This window comes from Somniosus microcephalus, chromosome 3, assembly GCF_052327205.1.
Source record: "Somniosus microcephalus isolate GS21.2 chromosome 3, FLI_Smic_1.0, whole genome shotgun sequence".
Classification (NCBI taxonomy): domain Eukaryota; kingdom Metazoa; phylum Chordata; class Chondrichthyes; order Squaliformes; family Somniosidae; genus Somniosus; species Somniosus microcephalus.
The window spans coordinates 174,450,991-174,464,430 of NC_140989.1; the positions used below are offsets into that span (position 1 = coordinate 174,450,991).

The window sequence follows — 13,440 nt, forward strand, 5'->3', positions numbered from 1 at the left end:
GGAGCATCCGCTTTACATTCATCCAGAAAATTCTCAAAAGTATGATACCAATGCTTCCATACCCTGCCAGCTGCTGGTGTATTCGGGTCCAAGTCCAGACGAATAGGTCTAAGGATTTTCTCCATGATGGGTGGTTCCCTGGATCCTTAACTTCCGAGTTTGTCTGAAGGTCTAGTATTTGTCAGTGTAAATATTAAGTTACTTAAATTGATGTAAGAAAAAGGAGACTTACCATCAAGTAACTTTAAAGTAAGCTTTAAGTAACTTATAAACACACTATATACAAGAGAGGTCTTTACCATGCCTCTGGTAGAAGCCTCTTACAATACTGAACAGACCAGTATTTATACCAGTCCAACAGGAAGTGACACATGACAGGAAGTGAGGTATGTACACAGTTCATAGTTCATAGTTCACAGTTCACAGGAAGTGATGATATAACTCCCCGGAAGTTATTATTTTTATCACACCAACTGATGGCATTTTTACAATATACACAAAATTTCACCCAAGTGACTACCCTTGTGACTACTTGTGCTTTATTTTCCTCTTATGCGTGCTCCTACGTAGTGGTTCCCCTGTGGCTTCAGCAGATGTGGAGGCCCCTTGCTCACTTTCCTGCTGCTCCTGTCTTGACACCTTTGGCGGGCGTCCTCTGGGGTGGCGAGCCTGTGAGGGTTCGTCAGCAGTCTGCTGCTGTCTATCTCACTTGGGTGTGGACTCTGGCGGGGCTCTGACCGAGGGCTCTGCAGTGGCATGGAAGTGTGAGCGCTTAGAGAGGAACCCCCATTTCCTTGAGGCCTGCCACCAACCTCCCTCTCATGGGTCAGCCCCCCCTCCACGCCTGCAAGTGGCTTGAGAGCACCTTGCTGCACATCAGGGGGGCCATGGGGGCCCGTATCTGCAATGACAGTCCTACTCAGAAGGACTTCCATGAAGGTCTGGTTTCTCTGTTCAATAGATGCCCATCGCTCCTCAAGAGATGTCATTCTATTCTGAACACTCAGCATGTTTTCCATACCCTGGCGACTAACCTCCTCCATGGCCGTAGCCCTCCTCTCCTCTACCGTAGCCAGCCTTACCATGAAGGCAGCAATCATTTCCACGTAGGTAGCCATCCTTTCCGTGTTGATGCGTTCATGCGCCACTGACTCCACAAAGGCTCTGCTCATGTTCGCTATGGACTCCTCCAATTTGCTCCACACTCGCAGCGACCCTGGAGACAAAACCTGCCAGAGACTCCTGCATCTGTGCATGGAGTTCCATCACCTCTGATCTTATGGATGGACCCAGCGACAGAGGGTCAACATGCAGCTGAGCCGAGCTGGCAGAGTCCTGCGCCCTCCGACGAGGACTCTCCACTGCTGTCCCTGTCTCCACAATCTGCTGATGCTCACTTGTGAGCTGTGATACACCAGGTGACAACACTACTCTCTGTCCCGAAGGTCCCCCCGAGGTGTGAGTGTCTGCGCTGGTGCTGGGTATGCTTATTTCTGCTGACGCTGCACCCTCAGATGTTGCAGATTCCTCTGAGGAGTCTGGAATCTCAGGCTCTTCCTCCTGCACACTGGGGACGGGGACTCTCGATGGTCCTGTGGGGGAGTCAAGGAAAAAGTTAGAGATGTGATGCCAAGGTTACATGCACATAGTATTTTGCAGATGATCATAAGTCCATATGACGTAGCTTCAGAATCATTATCAGAGACTCATGCAATGTCAATGAGAGAGATGCAAAACTATTCTGTCACCAGCTTGCGGGGATGCACCTGTCTGTCCTTCCCCAACTTCCGCATCTGTATCAGCCCCGACAATCTCCAGGACGGCTTCTTCCCAGGAGGTGAGCTGGGCTAATGCGGGTGGCCCTCCTCCTGTCCTGGCTCGCTCTCTCCTATTGTGAGCTCTCTTCTCCTGCAATGAGGGAGACAAGTGGAGGTTGAGTGAGAATGAAGGAGTGAGTGTAGGGATTGCATAGCATAGATACTTAGAAGGAGACAAAGATGGAGTGAGGTTGCAAGACCAAGGGCCCTCCCTGTGTGTTGTCAGTTGTGTTCAAAGCATCAGAGTGAGAGGGAGTGTGAGGGCTGCATGGTCGAGTAGTTAGGTGAATCTGAGCATAGAGAGGGAATGGGTAAGGGTGCATGGATGTGAGTGTCAAGTGGGATGTGGAGGAAGAGATTGCTAAAGCTGAGTGCTGGTGAGGAAAGGCAATGGGGATCAGATTGAGGGTGATGGAAACTTCATACTTACTTTTCCAGTGCGATGAAGGTCATGGAATCTTTTCCTGCACTGCATCCAGGTGTGCCGTGTGAGCCCCAAGGAGTTGACTTCCCCAGCCACCTGTAGCCACACAGTCTTGATCTGACTGGGAGGCCCCTTACTCCCTAAAGAAGGGAACAGGACCTCCCTGTGGGCCCTAGCCCTATCCAACAATGCCTGCAGTGATGCCTCATCAAACTCAGGCGCAGCTCTTGCCCTCCCGCTGGCTATTGTTCCTGCAGGCTCCTGTGCCATCATAAGGGGAAAGCTTGGAAGCCTGCAGAGGAAGCAAGGCTTGCTGTGGACCTTAAATGAAGCAGCAACGATGATGTCATCGGAGGGGACTTGCAGTCATGAAAAACCCATTTGCAAAGGCTTCCCACACGTTGGAAATCAATTGGCCAATTGAGTTAAAATTGCATCAAACTCACACATCCATTTAGATTCGTGTGGGAATCACGAAATTCGGGGAACCCGACAATTGCCCGCACCTGAGTTAAAATCGACCCCAACATCTCAGACAGCTTGGCCGGGATTTTCCCGTTTCCCACTCAAAAGGAGCGGGTGTGGGGGAGGGCGCCTGATAGACATTTAACTTCACAACGTGCATGTGACGTAATGGGCGGCTTGACAGGCTGGCTACCAGTCGGGCGGGGAACACCAGCTGACCAGGAAGCTGCAGCATCAGGGAGCTGCTGGGTCCTGGGGTTGGGGTTGGGGGAGCGGTTCCAAGCCGAGTGCGGGGGGGTGGGTGGTCTGATCCCAGCATATCCGTTCCGGGGTCTCCGATCTCTGACCACAGGGCTGAGTTGCAATCCCTGGGTGGAGGGGGGGAGGGGTCTGTCTCCGACCCCGGGTTGGGGCGGCGAACCTGGAGGGTGGGGTCCAATCCCTGAACCCAGAGGACAGCATGGTGTGATGGATCGCCGAGGGTGGTCCAATCCCCAACCCTGGCGGGAGGGAGATCGATCCCGGGGGGGGCAGTCCAATCCCCGACCCCGGAAGGGGGGTCCGATCCCCGACCATGGGTGGGGCGGCTACCCCAGGGTACGGCAATCCTGGGGGGGGGTCCGATCCCCGACCCTGGAAGGGTGGTGATCCTGGGGGGGCCTGAATAAGGGCAAAAGCGGGCGGGTTGGTGTCGGGTTTTAGATTTTTTCAATTTTCACTCCCCCCCCACCCCGCCTCCAACCCACCTGTATTTTTCATGTAAAAATTCCCCCCCAGTGTCTCTTTGGGAATGAACCCTTCTGAACTGCAACTACCTTCATAGTAACATCATCATAACTATAAATTAAAACAAAAATTCTTTCTGGTTAAATAGGTACAATTCATAAAAGATTACACCAGATTTCTACCTTTTAATTTGGGCTCTTCAAAGGTTAACATCTGAATACGTTAATTCTCTTGTCCATTATTTTAACAAAGATGTTAACCTGCTTATTTTATTTCAAATGGATCAATAATCAAGTAATGGTCAAAACAATTTTATGAATGCCTAGGGCCTATCATCAAGGATCAGTGTCCTCAAATATAATTTAGGTGCTTAAAGTCACAAAGAAAATTGATAAGATGGAGGTAAAGAATTTTGTGTAGAACCAAGAAAGAGAACTGGAGAAAATGAGTGCCTTAGAACAATAGGTTTACAGTACAGAAGGAGGCCACCCAGTGCTGGTAATACTTAATATTATAAGTCGAGAAAACTGCAAGCTGATAGTGATGTAAAGAAAAAGTTTTGCACACTTAACAGTTGCAGACTGGTGGAATAAGCTGACATCCAGCACTGTGAATGCTGGCATTTGAAACATTCAAGAAGGAAGCAGATTGATTGCTGATTCAACAGGAGGCAGTAGAGTACGGACTTGTTGCTAAAGCAGGCAGGAATGGAAATGGCCAATGCAGGTCCTGAAAGATGTGCTCTTTTTCACCCACCCTCTAGTTACAGAACTTGTTGGATTCGAACACAGAAGAACAGTGGGTATTATAAACCAGATGTGTTTCAGCTTCGGAGTGATGATACTTCCTGCTATTGCTTATTTTATGCCAGCCTGGAGAAGCCTACAATTGATGATTACCGTACCAAACTTCTCCTTCCTGATCTACTATTGGTAATATCTATCAAAGAAATCATTATTGCTGGCTTGAGTATGGAAACCAGCTGTGCCATAACAACAATCTGGCTGTCTTACATTCACAGGCTGATGCCAGAGTCTCCGAGGTGGTTACTGTCTCGAAAGAAAAAAGAAGAAGCCATGAAAATTCTACAGAAGGTGGCAAAAAAGAACAAGAAATCTTTTTCAACAAATACTGAGGTGGCCAACATGACAATTACCCATCAAATGTTACACCTTCTTTCTTTCTACCAATTTTTCTCCTCTTGCTCCCCTGAAGTTGGTGACTTCTGCTGATGTAGCTGAAGCCCTCACCCCATGGCTGAGGTTTCCCGTACCTAAGCTAAACTAAAGACACTAAAGCCAATCATAGTGTTCCAACTACTGCCCTGGCAGAGTGTGCCTATTTGTTTATGATCAAAATAAAAGGAAAATAAAACTACATGTGGTCATGATGCCACTGTAGCCGATAATTGTATCCCTGGTGCAATGTCCATAATGCAGCACCACATGCTTCTGAACACCTGGCAAAGCATTGAGCAAACTATTGAAATCTGGTATTATTACGTGTCAATTCATTGTAATATCTAATATCCATTGGTCACCCTAAGGAGATGGCACCTATTACAATTAGAGCCTTTCTTCATGTGCAGTTTGTTAATCAATAGGTGACATTCCAGGACATTTGATCATTTTGGGTTTTTTTTGGCAGAAAGCACAAATTGAAGATTGTGACGAAGAGCTGAAGAGCCCCTCAGTCAAAGACCTGGTAAAAACACCACAGATAAGGAAGAATACTCTTATTCTGATGTTCAACTGGTGAGATCATTTTTTAATTCATATGTATTGACATGAATTAGCTTACATGCCGAAATGTTACTGGGGAAGATTTTGATGCCTCCTGTCTGGTGGAAACAGGCGGTAGTGCCCTGAAAATTGAGTGACGAACTTACCGCTCTGTTCCCATCATCCCTGTGGTCATCGCTATTTTGCTGGGATCCAAGCACAAAGCTAATTTAGCTAATTAAATTGCAGTCCGATGACAGCAATAGGACCCCAGTGCCATTTTAGGACTCAACTGAGCAAAGCATGTATCACACACACTGAATTGTTTCAGATCAGTTCAGGTTCTCCACTGCAGCACCTGGAGGTAGAATTCGAGTAGAACGCTGTTTACAGATTGTGTGACTTATGCCTGAAGCCAAGTTGTGAAGCTGTTATAACTGAATCTTTTAGCATAATGTTAATGTTCATCATTCATTACTTGCCATTTCACTGGATGGATGTGGACTGAGAGTCAATGTTAGTGTCCTGGAGGGAAATCTGTTAAGCAAATCCACTTTACAGTGTCCACCACCATCTCTCCCTTCACCTCCTTCATTGGCTTGCATGCTCATCTGGAAAGATCCACAGTAAGATTTTGGAGTGCATGGACCCAGTCACAGTTGGGACATAAATGAGATGCCGATCTTAGTTTTGTATCTGATATTCCAGTTCTTTTATGAAAAGGTTTGTATCCAATAATTTTACCTAAGCTCAGAATTCCATCTTTCCCTGGAGATTCTGGTTTCAAAATGTTATATTCCCACCTCATCCCTGGTCCATGCAGGGACCAAGGATTAAGTAGCATGGAATGCAGCAGATCAGAGTTAGAAGTGTGGGTTGTAAGGTTGGATTGATATGATGGAGTTTTTCTTAATTACTCCTTGGGGTCGGGAGACATTTTAGAGAGCTTTATCTTTTTGGAAGTTCACCCAATCGTTAGTTGTCTCCTTGAAGAGATTGAATGTAGTAGGTGGAGTCCATGCTGAGACAAATTGATACATGCATGATATGTGGAGAGAACAGTCTCTATGGGAGGAAAAAGTCTTTCCCCATTCCATATTTTCTTAAGTTCCTAAATTTTTTTATCAAAACATATTCCACTCTGATAACTTACTTAGAGTGCTCCATTTAGAGCGTTTAGAACTCAGGCTTATTTGAAGTATATTCTTCTCTGTTCACCCTTCAATCTTCTTCCCTTGAAAAGAATTGAGGATTGGCTAGTGAGATGCAGTAGGTATTAAGTGGAGGCCGTACAGGCCTGGATTTTCATCTTCAGCCTCCCAGTGTAACTATTGGAGCATCTATTAGATATTGATGGACAGAGAACAGCAGGGTGCTGTGTACCCAAATTTCTGACCAGCCCCCCTGGAAAGTAAAGCTCTACACCAGCATGGTGAAGATGAAAGTCTAGGCTTGCGAGTCCATAGTGTCTCAAACTCTTAAAAGGACCATGCCCCTTGTGATTTTCCCCTACCGTACATGAAGGATAAATTAGAGTCACAGAATGAGCGAGAGCATACTGAGTGTAGTAGTCTAATTATTTACAATAGACTTACCCTGATGTGTTTATCTATCAATATGTTAAACAGATAACTGCAATAACAAACTCAAGGATGGGGACATCATTAGCGTACCAAACATAATCACGTTATGACAATTGTCTTTGTAACAGCAATTATTGGCTCAGCGGTCAGTGTAGTGGCATTAAATCAACTGAAATGAAAATCCTTTGTTCTAGGTTCACGAGTGCTGTGGTGTATCTTGGGCTTGTCATGCGTTTGGGAATTATGGGAGGAAACGTTTACCTCAATTTCTTCATCTCAGGACTTGTGGAAATACCGTCAGCAATCATTATTGTTCTACTTGTTGATCGGATTGGACGCTGCTTTCCCTTTGCAATGGGTAATCTGCTGGCAGGGGCATCCTGCTTGATAGCTGCCTTCATACCTGATGGTAAGTTACATGTCATAGTCTGGGATTTTAATCCAGTCGCTAATATATATGGGCTTCAATCTGGTGTCTGTAAATCAATGGTACATCTAAAGCTAACAAAATATGGGGCTATTAGTCAATCTACTATTGCATTTCACACAGTGGCGGGGGGGGGGATAATTTTTACTTTTGGCACGAGTGTAAAACAGGCAATATCAGATCGCCTCAAGATTATACTCAAGGGGATAATTAGACCAGGATACAAAGAAGTAGGATTTTTTAATTATACACAGTTTCTGATCACTTTTCCCAAATGAATGCTGAACACCCTCATGCTAAATGCCGCTCGATGCATTTTCAACAAAAGGGCAAAAAACGTCTGTTAAAAAAGTGCAACAGAGGAATTAAGCCTGAGAATGTTAAGCATTCATACAGGAACAACAAAATGATTGGACATGCTGTCTGTTTCAAAAAGATCTTAGGTAACAAAATGGGGCTCCAACATGACACATTTGGATGATGTTCCAACATGACACAGTTGGATGATGCTCCAACATGACACAGTTGGATGATGTTCCAACATGACACAGCTGGATGATGTTCCAACATGACACAGCTGGATGATGCTCCAACATGACACAGTTGCATGATGCTCCAACATGACACATTTGGAAGATGTTCCAACATGACACATTTGGATGATGTTCCAACATGACACAGCTGGATGATGCTCCAACATGGCACAGTTGGATGATGATCCAACATGACACAGCTGGATGATGCTCCAACACGAAACAGCTGGATGATGTTCCATTATGACACAGCTGGATGATGCTCCAACATGACACAGCTGGATGATGATCCAACGTGACACAGCTGGATGATGCTCCAACATCACACAGCTGGATGATGCTCCAACATGACACAGCTGGATGATGTTCCAACATGACACAGCTGGCTGATGATCCAACGTGACACAGTTCGATGATGTTCCATCATGACACAGCTGGATGATGCTCCAACATGACACAGTTGGATGATGTTCCAACATTACACAGCTGGATGATGATCCAACATGACACAGTTGGATGATGTTCCAACATCACACAGCTGGATGATGTTCCAACATCACACAGCTGGATGATGATCCAACGTGACACAGTTCGATGATGTTCCATCATGACACAGCTGGATGATGCTCCAACATGACACAGCTGGATGATGCTCCAACATGACACAGCTGGATGATGCTCCAACATGACACAGCTGGATGATGTTTCAACATGACACAGCTGGATGATGCTCCAACATGACATAGTTGGATGATGCTCCAACATGACACATTTGGATGATGTTCCAACATGACACAGCTGGATGATGCTCCATCATGACACAGCTGGATGATGTTTCAACATGACACAGCTGGATGATGTTCCATCATGACACAGCTGGATCATGTTCCATCATGACACAGCTGGATGATGCTCCAACGTGACATAGTTGGATGATGCTCCAACATGACACAGTTGGATGATGCTCCAACATGACACAATTGAATGATGCTCCAACATGACACAGCTGGATGATGTTCCAACATGACACAGCTGGATGATGCTCCAACGTGACACAGTTGGATGATGCTACAAAATTACACAGTTGGATGATGCTCCAACATGACACAGCTGGATGATGTTCCAACATGACACAGTTGGATGATGTTCTAACATGACACAGCAGGGTGATGCTGAACATGACACAGTTGGATGATGCTCCAGCATGACACAGTTGGATGATGCTCCAACATGACACAGCTGGATGATGTTCCAACATGACACAGCTGGATGATGTTTCAACATGGCACAGCTGGATGCTGTTCCAACATGACACAGCTGGAAGATGTTCCAACATGACACAGCTGGATGATGTTCCAACATGACACAGCTGGATGATGCTCCAAAATGACACAGCTGGATGATGCTCCAACATAACACAGCTGGATGGTGCACCAACATGACACCGCTGGATGATGTTCCAACATGACACAGTTGGATGATGTTCCAACATGACACAGCTGGATGGTGCTCCAACATGACACAGCTGGATGATGCTCCAACATGACACAGCTGGATGATGTTTCAACATGACACAGCTGGATGATGCTCCAACATGACATAGCTGGATGATGTTCCAACATGACACAGCTGGATGATGTTCCAACATGACACAGTTGGATGATGTTCCAACATGACACAGCTGGATGATGTTCCAACATGACACAGCTTGATGATGTTTCACCATGACACAGCTGGATGATGTTTCAACATGACACAGTTGGATGATGTTCCAACATGACACAGCTGGATGATGTTCCAACATGACACAGCTGGATGATGTTTCACCATGACACAGCTGGATGATGTTCCAACATGACACAGTTGGATGATGTTCCAACATGACACAGCTGGATGATGTTCCAACATGACACAGCTGCATGATGTTTCACCATGACACAGCTGGATGATGCTCCAACATGACACAGCTGGATGATGCTCCATCATGACACAGCTGGATGATGTTCCAACATGACACAGTTGGATGATGTTCTAACATGACACAGCAGGATGATGCTCCAACATGACACAGTTGGATGATGCTCCAACATGACACAGTTGGATGATGCTCCAACATGACACAGCTGGATGATGCTCCAACATGACACAGCTGGATGATGTTTCAACATGACACAGCTGGATGATGTTCCAACATGACACAGCTGGAAGATGTTCCAACATGACACAGCTGGATGATGTTCCAACATGACACAGCTGGATGATGTTCCAACATGACACAGCTGCATGGTGCTCCAACATGACACAGCTGGATGATGCTCCAACATGACACAGCGGGATGATGTTTCAACATGACACAGCTGGATGATGCTCCAACATGACACAGTTGGATGATGTTCCAACATGACACAGCTGGATGATGTTCCAACATGACACAGCTGGATGATGATTCACCATGACACAGCTGGATGATGTTTCAACATGACACAGCTGGATGATGCTCCAACATGACACAGCTGGATGATGCTCCATCATGACACAACTGGATGATGTTCCAACATGACACAGCTGGATGTTGTTCCATCATGACACAGTTGGATGATGTTTCAACATGACACAGCTGGATGATGCTCCGACATGACACAGTTGGATGATGCTCCAACATGACACAACTGAATGATGTTCTAACATGACACAGCTGGATGATGTTTCACCATGACACAGCTGGATGATGTTCCATCATGACACAGCTGGATGATGTTTCAACATGACAGCTGGATGGTGCTCCAAAAGGACACAGCTGGATGATGCTCCAACATGACACAGCTGGATGATGTTCCAACATGACACAGCTGGATGGTGTTCCAAAATGACACAGCTGGATGATGTTCCAACATGACACAGCTGGATGATGTTCCAACATGACACAGCTGGATGATGTTCCAACATGACACAGTTGCATGATGTTCCAACATGACACAGCTGGATGATGCTCCAACATGACACAGCTGGATGATATTTCAACATGACACAGCTGGATGATGTTCCAACATGACAGCTGGTTGGTGCTCCAACATGACACAGCTGGATGATGCTTCAACATGACACAACTGGATGATGTTCCAACATGACACAGCTGGATGATGTTTCACCGTGACACAGCTGGATGATGTTCCATCATGACACATCAGGATGGTGTTCCAACATGACACAGCTGGATGATGTTCCAACATGACACAGTTGGATAATGTTCCAACATGACACCGCTGGATGATATTCCAACGTGACACAGCGGCATGATGTTCCAACGTGACACATCTGGATGGTGTTTCAACATGACACAGCTGGATGGTGTTCCAACATGACACAGCTGGATGATGCTCCAACGTGACACAGTTGGATGATGCTCCATCATGACACAGCTGGATGATGCTCCAACATGACACAGTTGGATGATGCTGCAACATGACACAGCTGGATGATGCTCCAACGTGCCACAGTTGGATGATGCTTCAATGTGACACAGCTGGATCGTGCTCCAACATGACACAGCTGGATGATGTTCCAACGTGACACAGTTGGATGATGTTCCAACATGACACAGCTGGATGATGTTCCAACATGACACAGCAGGATGATGCTCCAACATGACACAGTTGGATGATGCTCCAGCATGACACAGTTGGATGAAGCTCCAACATGACACAGTTGGATGATGCTCCAACATGACACAGTTGGATCATGCTCCAACAAAACACAGCTGGATGGTGCTCCAACATGACACCGCTGGTTGATGTTTCAACATGACACAGCTGGATGATGCTCCAACATGACACAGCTGGATGATGTTTCAACATGACACAGCTGGATGATGTTCCAACATGACACAGCTGGATGATGCTCCAACATGACACAGCTGGATGATGTTCCAACATGACACAGCTGGATGATGTTCCAACATGACACAGTTGGATGATGTTCCAACATGACACAGTTGGATGATGTTCCAACATGACACAGCTGGATGATATTTCAACATGACACAGCTGGATGATTTTCAACATGGCCCAGCTGGATGATGTTCCAACATGACAGCTGGATGGTGCTCCAATATGACACAGCTGGATGATGTTTCACCATGACACAGCTGGATGATGCTCCATCATGAAACAGCTGGATAATGTTCCAACATGACAGCTGGATGGTGCTCCAACATGACACAGCTGAATGATGCTCCAACATGACACAACTGGATGATGTTCCAACATGACACAGCTGGATGATGTTCCATCATGACACAGCTGGATGATGTTTCAACATGACACAGCTGGATGATGTTTCGCCATGACACAGCTGGATGATGTTCCATCATGACACCGCTGGATGATGTTTCAACATGACACAGCTGGATGATGCTCCAACATGACACAGTTGGAAGATGCTCCAACATGACACAGTTGGATGATGCTCCAACATGACACAGCTGGATAATGTTCCAACATGACACCGCTGGATGATGTTCCAACATGACACAGCTGGATGATGCTCCAACGTGACACAGTTGGATGATGCTCCAACATGACACAGTTGGATGATGCTGCAACATGACACAGTTGGATGATGCTCCAACATGACACAGTTGGATGATGCTCCATCATGACACAGCTGGATGATGCTCCAACGTGACACAGTTGGATGATGCGCCAACGTGACACAGCTGGATCATGCTTCAACATGACACAGCTGGATGATGTTCCAACGTGACAGAGTTGGATGATGTTCCAACATGACACAGCTGGATGATGTTCCAACATGACACAGCTGGATGATGCTCCAACATGACACAGTTGGATGATGCTGCAGCATGACACAGTTGGATGATGCTCCAACATGACACAGCTGGATGATCCTCCAACATGACACAGTTGGATGATGCTCCAACATGACAGAGCTGGATGATGTTTCAACATGACACAGCTGGATGATGTTCCAACATGACACAGCTGGAAGATGTTCCAACATGACACAGCTGGATGATGTTCCAACATGACACAGCTGGATGATGTTTCAACATGACACAGCTGGATGATGTTCCAACAACTCACAGCTGGATGATGCTCCAACATGACACAGTTGGATGATGATCCAACATGACACAGTTGGATGATGCTCCAACATGACACAGCTGGATGATGCTCCAAAATGACACAGCTGGATGATGCTCCAACATAACACAGCTGGATGGTGCACCAACATGGCACCGCTGGATGATGTTCGAACATGACACAGCTGGATGATGTTCCAACATGACACAGCTGGATGGTGCTCCAACATGACACAGCTGGATGATGCTCCAACATGACACAGCGGGATGATGTTTCAACATGACACAGCTGGATGAAGCTCCAACATGACACAGCTGGATGATGCTCCATCATGACACAACTGGATGATGTTCCAACATGACACAGCTGGATGATGTTCCATCATGACACAGTTGGATGATGTTTCAACATGACACAGCTGGATGATGCTCCAACATGACACATTTGGATGATGGTCCAACATGACACAACTGGATGATGTTCCAACATGACACAGCTGGATGATGTTTCACCATGACAGAGCTGGATGATGTTCCATCATGACACAGCTGGATGATGTTTCAACATGACAGCTGGATGGTGCTCCAAAAGGACACAGCTGGATGATGCTCCAACATGACACAGCTGGATGATGTTCCAACA

At 46.2% G+C, this 13,440-nt stretch overlaps 1 protein-coding gene across 1 annotated transcript in view; it reads left to right on the forward strand.

Annotated features, from left to right (window-relative positions):
- LOC147121589 (solute carrier family 22 member 2-like) overlaps nt 1-13,440 on the forward strand; it is a 106,841-nt gene that overhangs the window by 17,676 nt on the left and 75,725 nt on the right. Inside the window, exons 4-7 of the mRNA XM_085981950.1 lie at nt 4,196-4,364; nt 4,454-4,568; nt 5,080-5,186; nt 6,931-7,145. Coding sequence (XP_085838076.1) covers nt 4,196-4,364; nt 4,454-4,568; nt 5,080-5,186; nt 6,931-7,145 — 606 coding nt within the window. The remainder of the gene's footprint in view (nt 1-4,195; nt 4,365-4,453; nt 4,569-5,079; nt 5,187-6,930; nt 7,146-13,440) is intronic.